The 24,201-nt window shown below is 38.6% G+C and overlaps 2 protein-coding genes across 2 annotated transcripts; both read right to left on the bottom strand.

Annotated features, from left to right (window-relative positions):
• Window positions 1–1,695: 1,695 nt before the first annotated feature.
• On the bottom strand, window positions 1,696–7,004 carry LOC130910667 (oocyte zinc finger protein XlCOF7.1-like). The gene is made up of 5 exons (XM_057828155.1): window positions 6,877–7,004; window positions 6,587–6,691; window positions 6,173–6,291; window positions 5,963–6,106; window positions 1,696–3,085 (listed from the first exon to the last, which is right to left on the bottom strand). The coding sequence occupies exons 2-5, from the start codon at window positions 6,681–6,683 to the stop codon at window positions 2,639–2,641; spliced, it is 807 nt and encodes a 268-aa protein (XP_057684138.1). The 5' UTR covers window positions 6,684–6,691; window positions 6,877–7,004; the 3' UTR covers window positions 1,696–2,638.
• A 1,080-nt stretch (window positions 7,005–8,084) lies between these two features.
• On the bottom strand, window positions 8,085–23,655 carry ndufv1 (NADH:ubiquinone oxidoreductase core subunit V1). The gene is made up of 11 exons (XM_057828577.1): window positions 23,584–23,655; window positions 16,290–16,386; window positions 16,132–16,214; window positions 15,890–16,060; window positions 15,633–15,816; window positions 10,991–11,180; window positions 10,699–10,911; window positions 10,468–10,634; window positions 10,300–10,381; window positions 8,373–8,518; window positions 8,085–8,294 (listed from the first exon to the last, which is right to left on the bottom strand). Exons 2-11 carry the CDS (start codon window positions 16,383–16,385, stop codon window positions 8,217–8,219), a joined length of 1,410 nt encoding a protein of 469 aa, XP_057684560.1. The 5' UTR covers window position 16,386; window positions 23,584–23,655; the 3' UTR covers window positions 8,085–8,216.
• Between the last annotated feature and the right edge of the window lie 546 nt (window positions 23,656–24,201).

The following is a 24,201-nucleotide window of genomic DNA, read 5'->3' on the forward strand; positions in this document are numbered from 1 at the left end:
ATATAAGACATGTTTTTTCACTTATTTCCCAAAGTAGAATAAATATGTTTTTAAAAAAACATGTACTTATGTATATATTAGAGGTGGGAATCTTTGGGCACCTAACAATTCTATTCAAAGGCTCCGATTCGATTATAAAATGATTACTGATGCACCCCCCTCGCTTTTAATGTTTTGTCCATTAGTTCCAAAATTGTTCAAAAATCCTCTAAGGCTAAACCAAACTACTATTTCAGTATCAAGTTAAGTTAAAAACAGTAAATGAAATACTCAAGTCCCCATTCTGTATCAGCAGCTTTAAACTATATTCAATTAATATTGTGAATCAATCGTTAAAGTTGTTAAAATTGCTCCCGTTATTCCAGTTTCCCCTCTGTCTTCCTTCGACATGTCAAAGTTTAAAAACTGTTTCATTATTTAAAGATAGATTCACGTCAAGATTTTGCCGATTTAGGAGTATTTTAGATAAAAAGTTAAAAAGGTTTGCTACAACAGAGCCCTCTAGAGAAGTCTACTGTTTTAAGATGGCACGTTTTACTTACGCCAACAAGTCTGTCATTTCGCATCTGGTTCTCTATACATGTTCTAATGCAGCCATCGTGTGTCACTTCGCATTTAGTTCTGCATATATGTGATATCTACCGTAGCTGTTTGTGGCCGTGTGTTTGTAGCAACTAACAACTGGACGTTGTTTGTAGCGGCTGTCGGCCATAGTCAGGTATAATTGTTTTTTGATCTAGCTGCATGAGTTGAACATATTTACTCTCGGTCCGTTCCTCATTGCATCCCGAAGATCGCGCTGTGTTTTAGTTTCGCTTTACCTGGTATAATTCAATGATCAGAATTTGGATGTTTGTGAATCGTTCTCGAATCTTCCACAGCTGAATCACGAATGATCTAAAAATTGGGAATTTCACACGCCTCTAGTATACCTAGTTTAATAAATGGTTTTTAAGCACTTCAAATGTAATAATTATGATACGTTCTAAACATGTTACTGTCCTACCGAATTATTTTTAAACAGGAATAAAGTATAAAAATGCTTGTCCTTACTAAATGCTTCATTGAGTGAGTCCACTCAAATCCGCTCAAGCTGCTCACGTACACAAAATAAGTTGCCACAGCAACTGTTAAGTTAAACGATGATTGACGCATGCAGCGCTTTGAAGTTTCGCCTTCCCAGCGTCTCTGGCAAGATCAAACCTTAACATCTGTCAATCATCGTTAACTTAAATAAGCAACTCCAGTGCACTGGCTGACCAAGAAAAGCAGCAGGAGCAAGAGTGGGAGACTACGTGATTGGATTGGGACAGCTCTGTAAAATACTGCATTAATTTTTTTTTTTTTTTTAAATTGGAAAAAAAAATCTACGCTGGACTGAGGGCGCGAAGTTTGAAGCACGAAGAGGGATCACTGTACTCTATTGCTGGATTAACCACGATTAATTGCAAAGGTAGCCAGCAAGGCTCCCAGTTCAAATGGATTGGACGCTTTTTGCCATCAATAGCTATGAATCAGTTAAACCTTCGGCTGCCATTGACGGCGATAGACGTTTGATTCATTATAGACTGTAAGAGGCTGGCAGCAATCATTCGCTGTAAATCTAAAAATAATTGCCTAAATTTGTTTGAAAAAATTGGGAAAAAAATACTTGATGTAAATTTAATGTGTAAATAATCATGCAAGTGGTCAGATATTTATGCCAACAAATTTCACACACTCAAAAATATTCAAATAAAAAATTTCATGGAAAACACTTTAATAATATAAATGAATAGCTGTTCTATAAATCAAATAATTGCTTTTTATTCAACTAAATGTGCTGATCCATCAAATCTCTTCAAAAATAGTTTCACAAATGTTCAATTAAACAATGCTAATAAATAACTAGAAACGGAAATTTCTGGAGAAATTCCGATGGGGCCATATCGTGTTAGACACACATCTATCAGGTCACTACCTGTTTTTGATTTGGGGAAATTTTGCAGAGACTTCCTGTTGATTTTGGGACATTTCGGGTACACGTCCTGTTGACATCAGGTCACAAAATGTCAACGGTCTGTAATGTTAACTGGTCAAAACTCACAAGAACCTATGTTTTCCTGCCATTGAAAATGAATGGGAAATTTGGACGTACATGGCTGTCAATGGCATCCCGTTACAAATGAATGGGGCAGTTTTTGGCGAATTTTGGGGGAAATGTACATTGTTGCCAAATTCTGTAAACTTTTATGCCCCTTACCGTCCTGAAATTTTTGATGTGTAAATTACACGATTTGGTCAAAAATTGTCGGACAAGTTGAGTTTTGAAAAAAAAAACAAAAAAAACAAACACGTTTATTGGCGACCGGAACATTTTTGGGGGTAGTTCCAAAAATTCCCTGCTTCGCGTGAAAATTCCGGTCAAATTGACATTTGAGCGGTGACAGTCAGTCAAACGGGTTGGCCCGTGCAGCGTGCCGAAGAAACGCCATTTAAAAAAAAAAAAAAAAAAAAAAAAAAAAAAAAAAAAAAACATTCTTTTTAATGGGTCTTTGCCTTGCAAAGCTCCATCTAATAAAGTTTGCCGTCAGGTGAACTATGAATGGCAATGAAGCATTAAAAACAAACTATGTACGGACTGGAATTTCAGGCGCAGTCACTGCTTTTTGCGAGACGAAGGCGACAGATGATGACACTTCTTGTGTGCCCTGAGGGCTTCGAGGGTTGGGAACACTTGATTACAGTCTTCTTTGGGACATGGGATCTTCAGCTCCTCTTTTTCCTCCTTCTCCTGCTCCTCTTGTCTTTCCCTATCATCTTCCTCAATCCTCCTCCTCTTGGTCGGTGCTTCGCTTTGGGGTTCACCGTCAGGCTTCACTCTAGCATTCTCCACCCTCTCTTGATGTTTCCTCAGCGCCTCGTCGTTACGGAAGGTGCGCCTGCAGACGGCGCATCGGCGTCCGCCGCTTTGGCCCCCACCCACCACGTCGCAGTCGTGCTCTTGGATGCAGTGTTTGTGAAATTCCAGGAGGAGGTGGCAGTGCACGTCGCATTCCCGACAGTGCCACTCGCCGCCGCAGCCCAGGAGCTCGTGTCGGTAGAGCTGCGGAGAAATAATAGCAGTCAGGAAGACATTTTGACAGCAATTTTCCTTAAAAACAAAAATACCTTAAAGCAGTGACTATCAGGAAATTCACAAGTTATCAATTGATACATGTTAATTTGTATTAATCAATCAAATCACATCATTTTCAGATGATCGGAATCAAGTAAAAAAAAAAAAATTGGGATTATTTAAAATTTATTTATTTTTACGAATTTACGGCGGCGATCATTCAATCAGATGTTCGACATCGACATTTCGGAGCTGAGCTCGCTGTCTAGCTAGGAAAGGACAATGACGTATAATAAATGTTTTTGAGCAGGTATTTTGAGATTTAGGGGGTGCTTAGGGTTACTTAAAGGGTAAAATCCGATTTACGTCGCCAGCGTAGAAACAGAACTACAATGGGGCAAATAAGTATTTAGTCAATTGTGCAAGGTCTCCTATTTGAAAAGATTAGAGGCCTGTAATTTTCAACATGGGTAAACCTCAACCATGAGAAACAATGTGGAAGAAAAAAAAAACAGAAAATCACATTGTTTGATTTTTAAGGAATTTATTTCCAAATTAGAGTGGAAAATAAGTATTTGGTCACCCTCAAACACGCAAGATTTCCGGCTGTCAAAGAGGTCTAATTTCTTCTAATGAGGTTGTAATGAGGCTTTACTCGTTACCTGTATTAATGGCACCTGTTTTAACTCATTATCGGTATAAAAGACACCTGTCCACAACCTCAGTCAGTCACACTCCAAACTCCACTACGGCCAAGACCAAAGAGCTGTTGAAGGACACTCGAGACAAAATTGTACACCTGCACCAGGGTGGGAAGACTGAATCTGCAATAGGTAAAACGCTTGGTGTAAAGAAATCAACTGTGGGAGAAATTATTAGAAAATGGAAGACATACAAGACTACTGATAATCTCCTTCAATCTGGGGCTCCATGCAAGATCTAACCCCGTGGCGTCAAAATGATAGCAAGAACGGTGAGCAACGGTGTCCCCCTTCTGAAGAAAGTACACGTCCAGGCCCGTCTGCGGTTCGCTAGAGAGCATTTGGATGATCCAGAAAAGGACTGGGAGAATGTGTTATGGTCAGATGAAACCAAAATAGAACTTTTTGGTAGAAACACAGGTTCTCGTGTTTGGAGGAGAAAGAATACCGAATTGCATCCGAACAACACCATACCCACTGTGAAGCATGGTGCTGGAAACATCATGCTTTGGGGCTGTTTTTCTGCAAAGGGACCAGGACGACTGATCTGTGTAAAGGAAAGAATGAATGGGGCCATGGATCGAGATATTTTGAGTGAAAAAGAAGCATTTCAAGGTCCTGGAGTGGCCTAGCCAGTCTCCAGATCTCAACCCCATAGAAAATCTGTGGAGGGAGTTCAAAGTCCGTGTTGCCCAACAACAGCCCCAAAACATCACTGCTCTAGAGGAGATCTGCATGGAGGAATGGGCCAAAATACCAGCAACAGTGTGTGAAAAGCTTGTGAAGAGTTACAGAAAACGTTTGGCCTCCGATATTGCCAAGAAAGGGAACATAATAAAGTACTGAGATGAACTTTTGGTACTGACCAAATACGTATTTTCCACCATGATTTGTAAATAAATTCTTTAAAAATCAAACAATGTGATTTTCTGTTTTTTTTTCCACATTCTGTCTCTCATGTTTGAGGTTTAACAATGTTGACAATTACAGGCCTCTCTGATATTTTCAAGTGGAAGAACTTTCACAATTAGTGGTTGACTAAATACTTATTTGCCCCACTGTAGTTCGTAACCTGGGGACTACTTTATATGCAGGGGTGCACGTATTTGTTCTGCCCAGGTTCTCAGAAGAGGACCTGGAGATGTGACTTGGTCCTCATTGAGCTTGAGAGCCGACCCGCCTGATGCGATAAAATTATGACAAGCTTTACTTAGAGCCAATTACCTTTAATTATATTAACAATTAATGCTTGATTATCAACTGACACAACAAAATTGCCATTACTTTGAAGTGAAATGTAAAGAAATACATATAAAAGCACCAATTCAAAATAAAGGGCATTGTGCGGCTCCCACATTAACTCCAAGCCTATGTAAAAGTGGGATGTCCTCCTCATAAGAGCTCATTGAACGTGCATGTTTAGCTTTGTGAAATGCGAGCAAAAACACGTTTGTCAGTGCATGGTGCTGTTCTTCATTAACTTTAATCCACCACTTGTCCATAGGGCGAGTAGGGTCCTGTCTGACATCAATAGTTTGCTTAATTGCAACATGCTCCCGGTTTTATCTTGCTTTTCAAAGTTTGGATGGCTGAAATTCTTTGACCTTACATAAAATGCGCTGCTCTTATCAGCGACATTGGGATTCTCACGGCAAATTTTGTACTACGTTTCCGTGCGAGCATCATTTGCTTCTAGCCGTGGTACCTCCTGCAGCCACTTTTCAGCAAAAGTCCTTTTTTTTCGGTAGCTCCGGTGACGTCTCTGTAGTCTGTCTGTCTTTTGACGGGGGTGGGGGAACACGGAAATAATTACTCAGTGGGGCCTGGCTCTTTGACATTTTGAGAAGTGATTTTCTCATGTCCGCCGCAAATACAGTGGTCAGCCATTGGTACGCAAAAGCATATGGAAGCCGTTGAGGGCCAGCGCGTTTGTCTACGTCCAGTACGCATGCGCGCATGCGGACCACTTATGTGCACCACTGTTTATATGGCTATAATGTTTGGTTAGCTTTGTTCAAACTGGGGAAAAAAAGGCATTTGTATGTGCTTTTTTCCCGTCCCTCATTCATTTCTGAGATTTTAAATCAGGACTAGGTATCAGCGGATCCTCAAAATAAGATCATAATGACTACAATTACTAGACAGCAGAAAGTATTGCTCTCACCCGACTGAAATTGGAAAACACTTTGCTGCAGGAGGGGCAGACAGGCCTGTTTTCACCCTGGTGGTGGGCCTCCCTGTGGATGGCAAGTTCCTCGGGCGAATGAAAAATCCCATTGCAATTGTAACATGACCACAGCGTGTGTTTCTGCAAAAAGAAAAAACTGACAGTTGGACACAACCCAGGACACCGATGAGTATTTTCAACGTCTACCTCCACTAGCTGTGATGTGTACAGATCCGGGTGAGTCCTCCTCATGTGGTTCTGTTTGGACTTTTGGCTGACAAAGGTGATGAGACATTGATGGCAACACAAATCCTCATGGGCTTCCGCTGCATCATAACCACACACGACAAATCATGGTAAACATTCCACAACTAGCAGTTTGTTTTCCAACATGAATCTGAGTAAGTAAACAAGTGTTTGAAAGTGCATCTACTTCTGTAGCTGTGTTCAGAATCATTCTCTTGTTCCTTAGTAATTGTGAATGACGTCATTCTAAAGTTCAGAGAATGTCAAATGAAGCTGGTTTACAGACTTATAGTTAATTTTATGTCCATGCTGAGATTGTACCAGTATAATACCCCCTGATATTTATGTACTGCCATTGTCATGGAGACATCTTACGGAATTTCATCATGGGTGTCTCAGAAGGTTCAGAATTGATCACTAAGTTAGTCTTGCTCACGTCGGTCCCCACGACGACTTCCTCCAACACGTCCATGGCTTTTTCTACATCACACGACACAAACAAGTGTAAATTAAAAGTCAAAGTAAAATAATATATGACAACCGTATCATGACAAAAGACGGTCACGACTGGTTAAAAAAAGGAAAAACGAAGACAGAGGACGGCTTAGTTTTTTAAAATTGAACCCTTTCACGTCTGAGTCAACATGTATGGTTAAATTACTCACAACTTAATAGGCAAAATATGACATGTAAATATAGGAAAAACATAGGTTTTCTTCTTTCCCGTAATACCGCGGGGCCAAGTGTTGCTCATCCGGGTCACGTGACATAAAATTCCCGTCAACGAGTGTCGTAAAACCTCGCGAGACTCTAAGCAACCGGTTTCCAAAATTAGTATGTTGCAGATACGCTTAAATATGATGACACTACAACAACACTACAATTTACGGAAGCATATAGCCTTTACATGAAATTTTTTTTAAAAATGACAGGCTATTTTTTATTTTTTTTTCAACTGTCCGTTTTTCTGAGGCTGTTTTTTTAAATTATTTTTTTGTTACGGAATCGTGCATTAACATGAACAAAAAATGGGGGGCTGTTTTTTTGTTTTTTCAACTCTCTGTTTTTCTGAGTAATTAAAAAAAAAATTTTTTTTTTTCAAAAAACGTCCGTTCAAAGGTGTCGCGAGAGCTGTCTTCCAGTATTGAACTTGCAGGTGCAATTCGCGCGAGACTTATACGTATCTCGGTAACTCACGAGTGCTTGAATTTTGAATATGTTTTTAACTTTTTTGTCTTTGGTAGCCAAGCTCAGGAAAATAATTTAGGGGGAAAACGGGGAGAAAAAAATATTTGGAAAAAACGGAAAATAAAAAAAACATTTGAAAAACAAAGTTGAAAAAAAAAAAACATTCAAAAAACAAACCCAAAAATAGTCAGAAAAACAAAGTTGGGGAAAAAATAATTCAAAATAACCCCAAAAATAAATTACTTAGAAACAGAAAGTTGGGGGGAAAAATTAATTTAAAAAAAGACCTCCAAAATAAATTACTCAGAAAAACGGAGAGTTGAAAAAAAATATTTAAAACACAGTCCCCCCATTTTTTATTTTTCATAAATGCAATAAGCTTTCATTACAAATAAAATCAAACATTGTTTAAAACATGTAATCAAATGCAGTCATGTTAAACAAAATGTAGGATAAGTGAAATGCCGAAATGCAAACACTCTGCAAACATTTTTAAATGAATAATTTTTCTGAGATTAGCTCATTTTTAATGTGCATTTTTATGCAAAGAAGGGGAGAGGAAATTCTTTTTTAACCGATTGGAACTGAGCAAACTATTTTGCTAACATGTATGCGCTAACATGTTTAATAAGCAAATACATAAAAACCAACACAATCATAATGAATAACATTGATAAAATATGAGTGGATTTTAACATTCATAAACCTTTATTGACATTTCCATCAGACAAGAAGACAAAAAGAGCACGTTAATTCTTTTTAAATACTTTGTGAACAACACAAGCATTAGGCAAGGGAAGATGAGCAAGCAGACTTTTTAAGCGCTGGCCTGCTTCTGTTCCTTGAATTGGGCGATCCGGCTTTCCATGACGGGCCTGAAGTGTCGAATCAAACCCTTAAATAAGAGGGGAAACTAATGTTTGATAAGAAAGCACGGCGAATCAAGAGGTAGAGAGATATGTTAAACTCTTACCTGCACGGGCCAAGCGGCGCCGTCTCCCAGAGCGCAGATGGTGTGACCTTCGATCTGCTTGCTGATCTCCCAGATCATGTCGATTTCGGACTGCCGCGCGTCGCCTTGGACGAAGCGCCACATCATGTTGTTCATCCAGTCCACCCCTTGACAAGCAGAAAAGAAATTTTAGCCTGACACACAATGTAGCATGAATGACTCCTTCATTTCATTCCCAGGTAATGTGTAAGGAGAGAAAGGGGTTGTTCATCACGTTTAGTTCTGCAACGATTGATTGATTAACTCAAGTAATTCGATTGGAAAAAAAAGCTTTGAATGAAATTTTGCTGCTTCGAGCATTCGTTTCATTAGTGATGTTGTAATGGTTTGTTTTGAAAGTGCTATTTAGTTTTATTGATTGCTGAATCCAGCTGATCCCTGTTAAGATCAACATAAAGTATGTTATTATTCGAGATGTTTGTTTATGCATTTGTTAGTTAGTTTAGAAGTATATTTGGCAGTTTTTGTGGGAATATGTGTTTGAAAAATTTGTTAAGAGCATTGTGTATAAAAAAGATGTTTGCATTTTATAGCATTTAGGCTAGTGAACTTTTGCTATGCAAGTTAGCCAATTGTTCTCTTGTTGTACTTCCCCCTTTATTTTATTTTTTAATTTATTTTTAAATGCATTCATTGCTTTAGTGAAATGAAAAAGCAATTCTGCAGTTTGAAGAAACACTCAGGAATTTTGTGTTCGCATTGAATGCCCTTTTGAATGTGTAATCTTAGCAAGCCAAAATAAATTATTATAAGCATAAACGCTTGTATGTTTTACATATCCTAAAATTTATTCTGCAGCGCATGAAATGTTCGTAATCCGATTACATTGATCCCTTGCTACTTCACTCTTCAAACTTTGCGCCCTCAGTCCATCGCAGATTTTTTTTTTCCAATTAAAAAAAATAAATACAGATGTGTTGTCTCACTCTCCCTCCTGCGGCAGTGCACTGGAGTTGCTTATTAAAATTAACGATGATTGACAGACGTTATATGTTTGATCTTGCAACAAATGCTTAGAAGCTGAAGCTTTAAAGCGCCGCATGCATCAGTCATCGTTTAGCTTGTTAAACAGTTGCTGTGGCAACTCAATGTAAGTGAGCAGCTTGAGCGGATTTGAGTGGACTCACTCAATGAATAATTTAGTAAAGGCAAGCATTTTTCTACCTTATTGTTGTTTAAAAATAATTTGGTGGGACAGTACCATGTTTAAAACCTATAATTATTACATTAGAAGTGCTTAAAAGCCATTTATTAAAATATATATACATTCTAGAGGTGGGAATCTTGGAGCACCTCACGATTCGATTACGATTCAGAGGATTATAAATCGATTATTAATGCACCCCCCCAATTAGCTGCTTAGTTACAAATAGTTACAAGATTAGTACAAAAATCCTCTCAGGTTTAAACAAATTACTACAGTATTTCAGTATCAAGTTAACAGTTCAAAACAGTTAATAAAATACTCAAATCCCCATTCTGGATCAGCAGCTTTAAACTAAATTCAACTAATTTAATGTTGTGAATCAACCGCTAAAGTTGTTAAAATTGCTCCCGTTATTCCATAATTTCCCTTCTGTCTACTTTCGACATGTCAAAGTTTTAAAACTGTTTCTTACTGCTAGTTTAGCTTTTAGCCAAAACATGAGTTGGATTTTATCGTCACAATATGGATGGGGATGGTTGTCACAACGTCTACAGTTCAACCGATATAAAGAATTTTTATCGTCACTGTACAGAGTACAGTGAAATTGTATTCATATTTGAAGCCTGTGTTTCACACAGTGAATAACTATCGGGCAAGATGTTGATATTCAGTTCTGGACTAAACTTAATTCTGTGTTTAGTCAGTGGTTGCCAAAGAATGAAGTAGAATAGGAATTGGGACCTTCTCTGCAAGGTGTGCACTGGCCGCAGCTCTCGTGCTTGTAGAACTCAATCAGGCGGGCGATGGCTCTAATAATGTCGGTCTGAAAAAATAAAAAAAAGCAGTTTTTAAAAATTTAGAAATTAAATAGGACCGTCAGAACGATTGCTGGACTTGGGTACGACGTACAGATTTGTCCATAACGATGACGGCGGCCGTGCCCAGGCCGGTCTGAGCCTGGAGAAGTCCGTCAAAGTCCATCAGCACCTCCTCACACACCTTTTTGGGAATGAGCGGCGTGGACGAGCCGCCAGGGATGACGGCAAGCAGGTTGTCCCAGCCGCCTCGAACGCCACCTGTATCACAAACAGAGGTTAATAAAAAAAAGTTAAGGGTAGGAATGTTTAGCGTGGACCGTACCCGCGTGCCTCTCAATGAGATCCTTCAGAGGGATGGACATCTCCTCCTCGACGGTGCAGGGGTGGTTGACGTGGCCGGAGATGTTGAAGAGCTTGGTGCCAGAGTTCCTCTCACGGCCGAAACCAAGAAACCAGGTGCCGCCGCGGCGACAGATGGTGGGCGCCACAGCCACCGTCTCCACGTTAGCAACCGTCGTCGGGCAGCCGAACACGCCTTTGCCAGGGAAACATAATATTAAATAAATGCTTCCTTTGAACGAGTTTTTCATTCAGCATTCAGTCTCCATACCCACCAACGTCGGCAGGAAATGGAGGCTTGAGTCGCGGCTTGCCCTGCTTCCCCTCCAAGGACTCGATGAGCGCCGTCTCCTCGCCGCAGATGTACGCGCCGGCGCCGCGCATCACGAACACGTCGAAGTCATAGCCCGAGCCGCACGCGTTCCTGCCGATGAGCCCCGCCGCGTACGCCTCGTTGATAGCCACCTGAATATGGCACGATAACCGGTTAGTGTTGCAGAAACCGCATTACATACGTGCAATTAAAATCAACTTTCAGATAAAAAGAGGTTTGTTGTAACTAGAGCTGAAACGAGTACTCGAGCAACTCGAGTAACTCGAGTTTAAAAACTGATCCGAGTATTTTTATTCACCTCGAGTAATCGTTTATTTTGACAGCTCTAAGCATCACGTTTTGCTAGGACTACTTTTAATGCGGGACAACGCGCTGTCACGTGCGGAGAGGAAGAAGGGGGAAAAAAAAAAACTTACCGCAGCCGACAGCCGCCACAAACGACGCCGACGTTGCTAAATACGAGCCCGCACAATGCTACATTGGTAACAGGTAGCGTCTGGTGCGTCTCATAGAGATCACATGTATGTTGAACTAGATGCGAAATGACAGACTCAGCCGCGTCTGGGCAGCGTTTGTAAACAGCCGCCATCTTAAAGCAGTACAGCGCTAATAAAGAGCGCTAAGCGCTAATAAGTAAGATTAACGATACTGTCGCTACTAGCTCACGTAACGTTAGCCCTGCGGAGGGCTAGGTTTCAATTAATTATGACCACTGTCGATGCGTGGCTAACGTGTCTTACATACAGGCTTTAACATAACATAGCATTGTGGAGTGATGAGGGTGTAAAATAAAAACAATCATGCTAACTATCAGTTTTAGCTCAGTAGTCATTGCTGGATAAAACACCAAGTAGCACTGGTCCCTAATGTGCTCCAATATAGCCTGTATCATACATTTATTTTGAACACTGCAAAAACTCAAAATTCTATCAGGACTTACAGTTTAGACTAACTTAAAACTTAACTAGAACTTAAAGACTAGAGCTGATACGAATACTCGAGCAACTCGAGTAACTCGAGTTTAAAAACTGATCTGAGTAATTTTATTCACCTCGAGGAATCGTTTCATTTTGCCAGCTCTAAGCATCACGTTTTGCCCGGACTACTTTTAATGCGGAACAACGCGCTGACGTCACGTGCGTAGAGGAAGAAGCAATAAAATTTTTTTAAAAACTTACCGCAGCCGACAGCCGCTACAAACTACGCCGACGTTGCTAAAAACTACACCCGCATGATGCTAGTAGCAGATAGTGTCCGATGCGTCTCATAGATAACGCATGCATTTAGGACTAGATGCGAAATGACAGACTCAGCCGCGTCTGGGCAGCGTTAGTAAACAGCCGCCATCTTTAAGCAGTAGACTTCTCAGCACTAATGAATATAACGTTACTGTTACTCGCTCACGTAACGTTAGCCCTTCGGAGGGCTAGGTTTCTATTGATTATGACCACTGTCGATGCGTGGCTAACGTGTCTTACATACAGGCTTAATTTAATCTGTAAAAACACAGCACTGTAGAGTGATGAGGGTGTAAAATTAAAACATAATAAATAGAGGTGTGCAAAATGTCCGATTCTTAGATTATTCGCGATTCGGCCGTGGAAGATTCGACAAACGATTCACAAACATCCAAATTCCGATTATTGAATTATGCCAAGTAAAGCGGAAGTACAACACACTCAGCGTGCCGCGCGGTCTTCGGGACAATGAGGAACAGAGCGAGAGTAGCTAAACATCATGCTTCTCATTACCCGCCCCCTCAGGTAATGCCAATGCTCAACTCACGGCTCTAGCTCAACTCATGCCACGAGATAAAAAAACACAACAACATACCTGACTGCTGCCGAAAAGCTGCCACAAAGTACATCCACATAATGTTACGGTAGATATCATTTATATAGGACTAGATGCAATATAGATTCGGTAGTGTTAGCAGCACATCTACAAAAAGGTAGATGCGGGCGTAGTAAACGGCCGCCATCTTAAAGCAGTACACTTCCCTGCAAAGCTGTTGTAGCGGAACCTTCAAAGCAAACCTAATTAACTTTTTATCTAAAATACTCCTAAATCGGTAAAATATTGACTTGAATCTATCTTTAAAATAGTTTTAAAACTTTCACATGTCGAAAGTAGACAAAAGGGAAATTATGGAATAACGGGAGCAATTTTAACAACTTTAACGGTTGATTCACAACATTAAATTAATTGAATGTAGTTTAAAGCTGCTGATATAGAATGGGGACTGGAGTTTTTTATTTCTAAGGTTATTTTTGTATATTTTTTTACTGCTATATGTTAACTTGATACTGAAATAGTAGTTTGGTTTAGCCTGAGAGTATTTTTGAACAATTTTGGAACTAATGTACAAAACATTTAAAAAAAAAAAAAAAAAGGGGGTGCATCAATAATCATTTTATAATCGAATCGGAGCCTCTGAATCGTAATCGTAATCAAATCGTTAGGTGCCCAAAGATTCCCAGCTCTAATGATAAAGCTAACTGTCAGTTTTAGCTCAGTAGTCATTGCTGAATAAAACACCAAGTAGCACTGGTCCCTAATGTGCTCCAATACAGCAGGTATCATACATTTATTTTGAACTAGAGCAGGGCGGTAAACCGAAAATTTACCGTTACCGAAATTCTTCACGATGACCGACGTAATTTTGACCATGTCGGTAAATTCGGTAATTTAATAAAACAAGAAAATATGGTCTTTTCATCCCGCTTTGACTCTGTGTTGTTCGGCTATGTTCATTCCCCTTTAAGAAAGCAGATAGTGTGCTTACGTATGGAGTCACGTGGTTTTCAGGAAGCCAAACAAACAGAAGCCCAGTAGGCTAACGCTAGCGGCTAACGCTACAGGTAAACGGGATGGAGTCGGGCTTAAGTTAGCTTCGCCAAACTTTCACCTGACATTAAGTAAACTCTTGGCGGGCTCCAGACGGGCTTTCACGCGCTTTCCTCATTGGTTCTCACGATTTCAGGAGACGATGCTTTCAGTGCTTTCTTCTGGTAGCCAAGCCACAGGCTAATGCTAGCGGCAAACGGTACAAATGAACGTGATGGAGTAGGATAGCGGCTCAAACCTTGTCGAAACGGCTGAAATTAATGAGTGGACTGGGCACGGACTTCATGTAGGAATCATTATGTCGCGTTATTTGGTATCTCTGTGATTTATCTGAAAGATTTCATGATGGTAAAGCACTCAGCATAAAGTATAATCCAACAGTGAAGCCTAAAGCTGGGAATCTTTGGGCACCTAACGATTCGATTACGATTACGATTCAGAGGCTCCGATTCGATTATAAAACGATTATTGATGCACCCCCCTCCTTTTTTTTTCTTTTTTCTTTTTCTTTTTAATGTTTTGTACATTAGTTCCAGAATTGTTCAAAAATACTCTCAGGCTAAACCACACTACTATTTCAGTATCAAGTTAACATATAGCAGTAAACAAATATGCAAAAATAACAGTAAATAAAAAACTCCAGTCCCCATTCTGTATCAGCAGCTTTAAACTACATTCAATTAATTTAATGTTGTGAATCAACCATTAAATTTGTTAAAATTGCTCCCGTTATTCCATAATTTCCCTTTTGTCTACTTTCGACATGTGAAAGTTTTAAAACTATTTTAAAGATAGATTCAAGTGAATATTTCACCGATTTAGGAGTATTTTAGATAAAAAGTTAATTAGGTTTGCTTGGAAGGTTCGCTACAACAGCCTTGCAGGGAAGTGTACTGCTTTAAGATGGCGGCCGTTTACTAACGCCCGCATCTAGCTTTTTGTAGATGTGCTGCTAACACTACCAAATCTATATTGCATCTAGTCCTGTATAAATGATATCTACCGTAACATTATATGGATGTACTTTGTAGCAGCTTTTCGGCAGCAGTCAGGTATGTTGTTGTGTTTTTTTTAATCTCGTTGCATGAGTTGAGCTAGAGCCGTGAGTTGAGCATTGGCATTACCCGAGGGGCCAGGTAATAAGAAGCATGATGTTTAGCTATTCTCGCTCCATTCCATCCCGAAGACAGCGCAGCGCACTGAGTGTTGTGTACTTCCGCTTTACTTGGCATATTTCAATAATCGGAATTTGGACGTTTGTGAATCGTTCTCGAATCTTCTACGGCCGAATCGCGAATAATCTAAGAATCGGAAATTTTGCACACCTCTAGTGAAGCCTATATATAACAGTTTAATGGCCACAGCTATTTTTCTGTATGTGTTTGCTTTATTCTGCCATCATAAAATCTTAAATGTTTCATTGGCATCAGAGCAATACAGCTTTAATCTGGTTGTGTCTGTGTGTGTGGGGGGGGGGGGGGCATGTCTAAAAAAAATGATCTGCCCATTACATAAAGTTCTTTCCATCTCTATACAAATCCTATAATTTCACATTTTATAGATTTATTTTAATCATTTTTATGAGCAAGCATTTAAACAGTTTGTGATTTTTTTTCGGCGCAAGGTTTTCGGTCACATCTCTAACAAATATCTTTTCAAAGACAAACAACAAGGGTCCCCTGTAAAAAAAAAAAAAACAGTAGGGTGTAATGTCATTATTTCCTAGAGTGGCAAACCTGTAAGTTGGACGACTCGTTATAGAACTCCCCCCGGATGTAGATGTAGGCTGCACGTGCCCCCATGGCTCTGCCAGCCACCAGGCATCCCTCCACTAGTTTGTGGGGGTCGTTCCTCATGATCTCCCTGTCTTTGCATGTGCCTGGCTCACCTTCGTCCGCATTCACCACTAGATACTTGGGTCTGAGTAAGGCGGAAAAACATTTTTTTTGTGTAAATACTGAACTAAAAACATTTACCCGTTCGTGTTTCTAACCTGCCGTCACTGGGCTTGTTCATAAAACTCCACTTCATGCCAGTGGGGAATCCGGCGCCTCCCCTTCCGCGCAAGCCTGACACTTTGATCTCATTGAGAATCCAGTCCACACCCTTGAGAAGTATCTCCTTAGTTTTGTACCAGTCACCTCGCTTCATGGCACCGTTCAACCTGAAGCGCAACGGCGTCAGTTTAACCAAATAGTGATATGAACAGTATTTGACTTTACAAAAACTGCTTACTGCCAGTCATGACGGCCGTAGAGGTTGGTGAAAATTCTGTCCTCATCTGCTAGTGGCCCGAATGTTGTTTTCTTAGGGGGAGTCTGGGGAAAACAATACACAAGACATATTGGAATATTTGTTTTGTCATCATTTCTGTTTAATAACACAGAAAGTACCTGAGCCGTGCTGTTAAATCGAACGATGGCGCCTTGACTGAGCGCCGCCGGGGCGCGGGCCACCCCGCTCACAACAGCCCGAGACAAAGACAGCATTCTAGGGAAATCCAAATTTAGATGAATACATTTTTTCAACTTTGCTTTTAAAAAACCTCTGAATTACAAACAGGCGCTTTTTCCTATTTAAACACGTTCCTTTTTACGAACTACAAAACTAATTTGAATGGTAATACCTCGTAAATTATATTGAAATGACAATAATAATTGAATTTGAAAATCAAGAAAAACATTTTAACGTTCAGCTCATGAGGATGCAACGCAATTAGGGCTGTCCCAAACGACTAATTTTCTCCCGATTAGTCAGCCGACTATTTTTACGATTAGTCGACTAATCTAATTTAAAAAAATTTTTTTTTTTTTTTTTTTTTTTTTTTACTAATTTAGCAATGAAATTTTTGTTGATGCTTATCAATTCACAAAAAACATATTGGAACACTTAAATTATTTATTAAAGTACAAATAAACACGTAAATAACAATAATAAATCACAAATAAACAATGAGTTCAAATGCTGATAGAATTAACTAGTGTAGCATCCCGATTGAAAAGATGGTCTCTTAAACTGATGGTTTACAACTTTTATTCCATCCTTGATGTAAACACACCGTAAGAGCTACGGTGCACACAAATAAAAAAACACAATTAGAAATTAACAGAAACTTTTCACCTTTTCCCTTTTAAACCTTATTAATATATCAATGAATTGCCTATATGAATTGCCTTTACCTTAATTTATTACCTTATCATTGACAATCTCTCCCTTGAGTGCAATCACTGTATATACTGTATATATTTATGACCTTTTAACCTTATATAATTTTCTATACCATAAAATAAACCATAACATGAAATAAACCTTTCAATTAACATTAAGAACAATACTAATAGCACTTATACCCATTGTCAATGAAACATTATTATTTAGTAAGGCGACAGTACCCTCTGGTGTACAAAAAATGAAGAAAAAAAAAATTACAAACTGCGTGAAGGCGCTTGAGGTGTTTATTCACGGCCGACGTGCAGCCAAGATTGGCATTGAAGAGACAGGACAGTAGAGTGTACTCTCCTTTGTTTCTTTGAAATAAGTGAATGTTTTGGACACTCTGGTGCGCTTTTTTGGCTTTGTGCCGCTTTCCCCGCCTGCATACAGAGCATCCGACATTCTAACTTTCCACGCATATTTTTTTAACCCTTCATTAACCGTCGACGGGATGTTGTGCTCGTCGACGGATTTACGTCATCGATGACGTCGACTACGTCGACTGGTCGGGACAGCTCTAAACGCAATTATACAAAATTAACAATGTTTATCTATTTTCTTTCACAATGTCACCTTATTTACATTTGTTATGACACACGTGAGTAGGCTGCAGCTATCGATTATTTTAGTACTCGATTAATCGATGAACTAGTTAGTTCGAATAACTGAGTAATCGGATAAGGAACATAAAAACTTAAAATACCTGAGGTGAGCCTCAAACAGTACAAAAAAATAAATAAATGAGGATTTAACCCTTGAGAGTCGAAGGACGCGCCGGCGCGTCCTCAGCGCACGTCGTCTTTGAAGCACCCTCGCGTTTTAATTACGTCACCCACATGCCGTTGGTTGGTCTCGTTTTAAAGTGCGGAAGTTGCGGTTTACTCTCGTTGTTATTTGAAGTCAATCGACCAACTAAAACGTGAGATATTGTCATTTAAGTTTTATAGTTTTATTGTCCTCTCAAAAAAACATTAAAACGCTGCATGGATCATTTGTTTATGTCTATATTTCCATCATTTCTTGTCCTTTTTCAAAACGGAAGCTCCATGAAAAAAACACAAATCAAACGAACCCTTTCGAAGTCACAGTGGAAGCATAAAATGCGTTTTTTTTTTTTTATAAATATAACTGCCGTGCGAGGTTCCACCGAACGAGAGGCAGGAGTGTTCTGACGCAGCGAGGGGGCGAGCGACGGCCGTTTGAATCAAGCAGGCGGGCGAGCGACTTTGTGTGACTTTGAGGATGAACGGAAAACTAAATTTAGCGCAAGCAATTGTGCTTTTTGATCAACTTGAGGAAGAGGGTGGTCCAAATTCGTCATCATCGTCTTCTTCGGAAGAGTCCTCGAGTGAAGATAGTGACGGATTTGAACACGTGGGTGACGCCATCGACGAGCAGAGGTAAGCCAACTCACTTTTTTTTTTTTTTTTTTTTTTTAATGCTGTAAAAGTTTCTTTTGATATTGCAAGACAAAGTTAATTTTGATGCAATATAAGTGCGTGTTTGTGTATGTAATAATAAAATGTGCATATCAGATCAAAGTATAATTTGTGGTCTTCTTTCTATATGAAGATTAGGGATGTAGCACATATTCAGCTACGGTATTCTTTCTATTGTCATACATATAGATTTCCATTATTATTTATTGCTGTATATATTTTTATTTTATACTTTATTATTTTCATAAATACTGACTTATGTTTCATGTACATTTATAGTGACAATGAAAGTAAAGTGAAATGAAAATGGAAGGGTGGAAAGAGGACCGACACCCCATGGAAGTGTGGGCTGTGATGTAGCCCTGTGTCTAATTCCAGGACGAAACTGCTTTTCGGAGTGGCATGCCAGAAAAAAATGTAACTTGTTTATTGTAAATATTTTTGAAAATACTTTTTTCCCCAATGTTATATATATATATTTTTTTCCCACAATCAGTCTTCTCAATTTGTGTATATAAATGTGTGTTCAAGAAGCTTGATTGTGTGTACATAGTTTTCATCAGGTGATGGGCCGCAATACCTAAACTCATAAAGAGATGGCCTCTAAACACTTTTTGTGTTAGATGGTATATTTTTTCACTGTTCTTCACTGTTTGGTCTGCTGTATATAACCTGTTTTGACTAGAGCATGTATAAATGCAAAAAACGCCTATGGCTATACCTGTTGTTTATGTTGAATTGTCAAATAAAAGACTATTTATTCTAAATTTTTTTGGTTGAATGTTCATCCTAACATGTTGAATAAATATTACAAAGTTTCAAAACGGTTCGTTACGCATGATTGGTTGTCAATTGGACATCAATATTAAAAATTTTGACAAAACGATTTGGGAATTTTTGGTCTTTTTGGGCCCAAAATTATGATTTATAATTGGTCAGTGAAGGAAACAACAGTTTGGACATGAAGTTCAAGGTGTCACAAAAAAAGGGACCAAACCAGGCCATCATAAACAATTCTGTCTTTGAAATATAAAGGCAACTTCAAAGGCATGCAAAATCAGACAAAATAGGCCCAGACCTTAAAGGGTTAAGTACTAACTTACATAGCAAAAGTCCGCTAGCTTAAATGGTATAAAATGCTAACTTTTTTTTTTTTTTACAATGCTTTTAACAAATGGATCAAACACATTTTCTGACAAAATTGGCTAAATATACCTATATACTAAATTACAAATAGGGTTGGGCATTGTCTGAAATTGAACGATTCCAGTTCGGATTACGAGTCCACGTTTCGATTCCGGTTCCGAACGATTCTCGATTCCAATTCTTTTAAGAGGCAGTGTCCAAAAAAAAGGCAGGGTAAAAAAAAAAAATTGCATGTTTTTTTATTATTATTATTATAATATCTTTCATTAATAAAGTCTTTACTTATCGATGATTTTTTAATTATATGAACTTCTCACAGGGCCAATTTTAACTTCTGTATAAATATCAGTCTTTGAACTTCAATTTTTTTCCGGTCGGTGGTCAGGGCATTGAAACATGGACTCGAAATTTTAAAAATCGAATGATTCCGGGAGCATCGGAGTGATAGAACCTGTTCAAATGGATGCCCGATGCCCAACCGTAATTACAAATGCATTAAAAAACATTAGCTCAAACAAAAACTAGCTTATGTTGGTCTTAACAGGGAGCTGGGGATTCAGCCATGTGAAATGAGTTATAGCATTTAATTTTGCCACCAGAGGGCAGCGTATCCACTAGAGGTGTGCATCGGCACTGCCCTCACGATTCGATTCGATTACGATTCGGAGGGCCACGATTCGATTCGATTCAGAGGGTCACGATTCGATTCGGTTCAATTCGGCAATGCATCGCAATGCATTAAAGCCTGGGATGCATTAAAATTCTAAAGCAAAGCATATTTTTCGTGAATCATGATGCAACACAAGCGGTCAGACATTAAAGAACTTTTTATTGGCTCTTGTGTCACTCCTGGTTGAAGTCAAATGAAAATACTTTCATTTATATATATATATTTAAAAAATAACAATAACAGCATTTAATTAGTGCTTTGAATGAGACCAGGGCTTTCTCTTTTTTTTTTTTGCACACAGTAGCAACCTTTAACACAGTGCAACATCTGAACTCCTGTGCAAAATCAGTAATAACAGTCACTGTATTTTATTCACAACGACCCATCACAAAAAATATTCAAGTAAATATTAAAGAAAACGACAAAGAAAATATTGTAGTGCAGCAGCATCTTTATCGCAATATCAATCCAGGGATCAGTTCAGTTGCGATGTAGAACAAAAGTAAAATCTAGGCCTAGCCCACTATATATGTGCAATAGAGGTTAGATCGGGCCTAAAAAATCCAGCCGGACCCGACACGGCCCGCTGGTATTGAAGCCCGATCCGGCCCGAGCCCGATCAATCAACTAGATTTGCAGGCCCAGCCCGAAAAACCCGAATTTTTTTTTTTTGTTGGAGTGATGCGGGGAAAAAAATGCAGCAGCAGCAGCAGCAGCAATTTTTCATTTCTTCGAGTTGGCAGAAAAAAACGCAAGTTTTCTTGATGTTTAAATAGTCTACATATTTTTATGATCATTATAAAAGCATTTAAGCAACGAAATAACGCTGGGAAAGTTTAATATTAAAAAAAACAAACGGTTTTGCAGACACACAGAGGAAAAGATTCAAAAGAATCACATTTCTGTTGTCTTTGTGTGCATAAATAAAAGTGTCCTTCGTAACGAATTCTCAGTTGGCAGAAAAAACGCAAGTTTTCTTAATGTTTAAATAGTCTACATATTTTTATGATCATTATAAAAGCATTTACACAACGAAATAACGCCGGGAAAGTTTAATATTAAAAAAAAAAAACATGCGGTTTTGCAGACACACAGAGAAGATTCAAAAGGATCACATTTGTGTTGCCTTTGTGTGCATTAAACAAAAGTGTATTTCGTAACAAATCGTAATCGTAAGGAGGAGAAGAAAAAAAAGCGGCACGGTGTTCATGTGCGTTCACAAGCAAAAGCAAAATTTTTTTTTTTTTTTTTTATTTAAATAATTTATTAGTCGGCCCGGCAGCCCGACCCGAACGTGAATGCTTAACATTTTGGGCCCAGACCTGACTCGAAATTCGGGTCGGGCACAAGATCTAACCTCTAAGAGATAGGACATAACATAACAATGGCTGAAGCGGAGAAAGAGGGAGCGAGAAAGATTATTGATGCACCTAAGACATTGTAAGCAGACATCTGGAGACACTTTGGCTTCTACGAGGTTGATGGGAAACTTGACCAGAGTTATGCGTGTGTAAAAAATGAAACATGAGTATAATAATTAGGGCTGTCAAAATTATCGCGTTAACGCGCAGTAATTAATTTTTTAAATTAATCACGTTAAAATATTTGACGCAATTAACGCACATGTCCCGCTCAGAAAGTATTCTGCCTTTTGGTAAGTTTTACAGCAAGACTTTTTGTGCTGTCCAACAGCGAACTCTTGTGGTCGCTTTGCGACATGGTTTATTGTTTTCTTTCCAGTTCATTATGGCTGCACGACGTCTCGGGCTGATAATGTTGTGCTTATATGATCCTTGGACAAGATTTGTCCGTAAGTATGGTTGTTGTAAAGAATGTACATATTATGTTAGTAAGCGAAATGTTATATTTTTTGTATGAGACGCTTTTTGTTTATGTTTAGTGAACCTGTATAGCGTGCTAAGCTAACGTTGTTGCTAATGCAATGCTTGTGTACTTTTTTTTTTTGTAGTTTTACGACGGTCTAAAGAGGACAATGGTTTGAGGCCATTTTATTAATAAATCAGATGAAAAAGGAAGAAGTCTAATTATTAAGGCGTCGTTCACTAGCTGTCTAGCTTTGGAAAAAGTAGACGCTTCGGAGTGAGGACAGCACCGACAGATTTAAATGACAGTAGAGTGAAATGCCCACTACAGTCCTTTTGTACCGTATGTTGAATGTATATATCCATCTTGTGTCTTATCTTTCCATTCCAACAATTTATTTTACAGAATATATATATAATTTACAGAAAAATATGGCATATTTTATAGATGGTTTGAATTGCGATTAATTGCGATTAATTAATTTTTAAGCTGTAATTAACTCGATTAAAAATTGTAATCGTTTGACAGCCCTAATAATAATACAAATGGAAAAACCAAATCCGTTGCATCACCGGAATTGCGCAGGGAAGATTTTTTAATGTACTTATACATTTTAAAATGCGCTGAATCGATTCGGCTTGTTGCCCGCATCGAATCGAATCGTCCATGCCCCGCCTCGGGATACATCGCCGCATCGATTATTGTTGACACCACTAGTATCCACCCAAATCAATAACACTAAATGCAAACACTTTCAAAACAAACCATCACAACACCACTTTAATTAAACGAATACTCGAAGCTGCAAAATTTGATTCGAAACTTTTTTCTAATCGAATTAACTGAGTTAATCGATTAATTGTTGAAGCAATAATTGTAATACCTCAAAAACTATACTTAAATGACAATACTAAATTAATTAGAAAATCAAGAAAAATATGACTTCACGTTCAGCTCATGACGATGCTACACAATTATACAAAATTAAACATTATTTATCTATTTACATTCACCTTGTAACTTTATTTACATTTGCTATGATACAGGTGAGCTTGGAACAAATATGCCAAGTATTATTCCAGTGCTGACTTTGACGCCATCTGTATTACCAACTGCGGTTCACTGCGGTATTATAACCATATCCATAATTTGTGTAGTATATAATTTTCGCATAATAAAGTGACCTCCACGCCAGCGCTGCTAGCGTTAGCCTGTGATGCTAGCCGGACTCGTTGTTTTAACCTTGCCCTACTCTTGCATTAAGAAGGAAAAAATACAACTGAGTATTTAAACACCCACGCGAAATGAGCACGTTATTTTTAAATCAACAGAGAATGACATTAAACGACTCAAAAGGCGAAAATATTAGGTTCGCCTTTGCATAACATTACGTACCTGCTCTTCGTCCAGTTTATGAAATCAACACAGGAAGTACTGCTCAAATTCCGGAAGTAGTCATTTGTGTCATGTAATGAGCTGGGTCCGTGTCTCTTTTCGTAATTGGATTTTACGTAAATAGAAAAATAGAAACATGGAAAAACGGCTGCTTATTTGGTTTTCGTTTTCAAACGGAAAAAAATCAAAATTTAAATACAGCTTGGACCGAGCCCGATTCCGTTTTTGTTTTTATGTGGTTAACAAAAAACGGTAAATGAATTTTCTGTTTCCCGATTAAACACTGGATAATTCAATAACGAAAACGAGCCTGGATCCGTTTTTCCATTACAGTGATCCCTCGTTTTTCGCAGTTAATGGGGACCAGGACACGCAGCGATAAGTGAAAAACCGCGAAGTAGCCCCGCCCCCCCAAAAAATAATTGTGGGTGTGTGTGTATTCAGTGTATTTTATTCAGATTTACCAATGGAAAGAGACATATATATAGCAAATGTTTTTTCACTTTTTTCCCATAATATATTAAAAAAAACACATTTTTTTAATAAATTTTTTTTAAGCACTTGAAATCTAATAATTATGAAGTTTTAAACATGTTCCTGTCATATGGGGAAATTAAG

Source organism: Corythoichthys intestinalis, chromosome 22 (genome assembly GCF_030265065.1).
Source record: "Corythoichthys intestinalis isolate RoL2023-P3 chromosome 22, ASM3026506v1, whole genome shotgun sequence".
Taxonomy (NCBI): Eukaryota; Metazoa; Chordata; class Actinopteri; order Syngnathiformes; family Syngnathidae; genus Corythoichthys; species Corythoichthys intestinalis.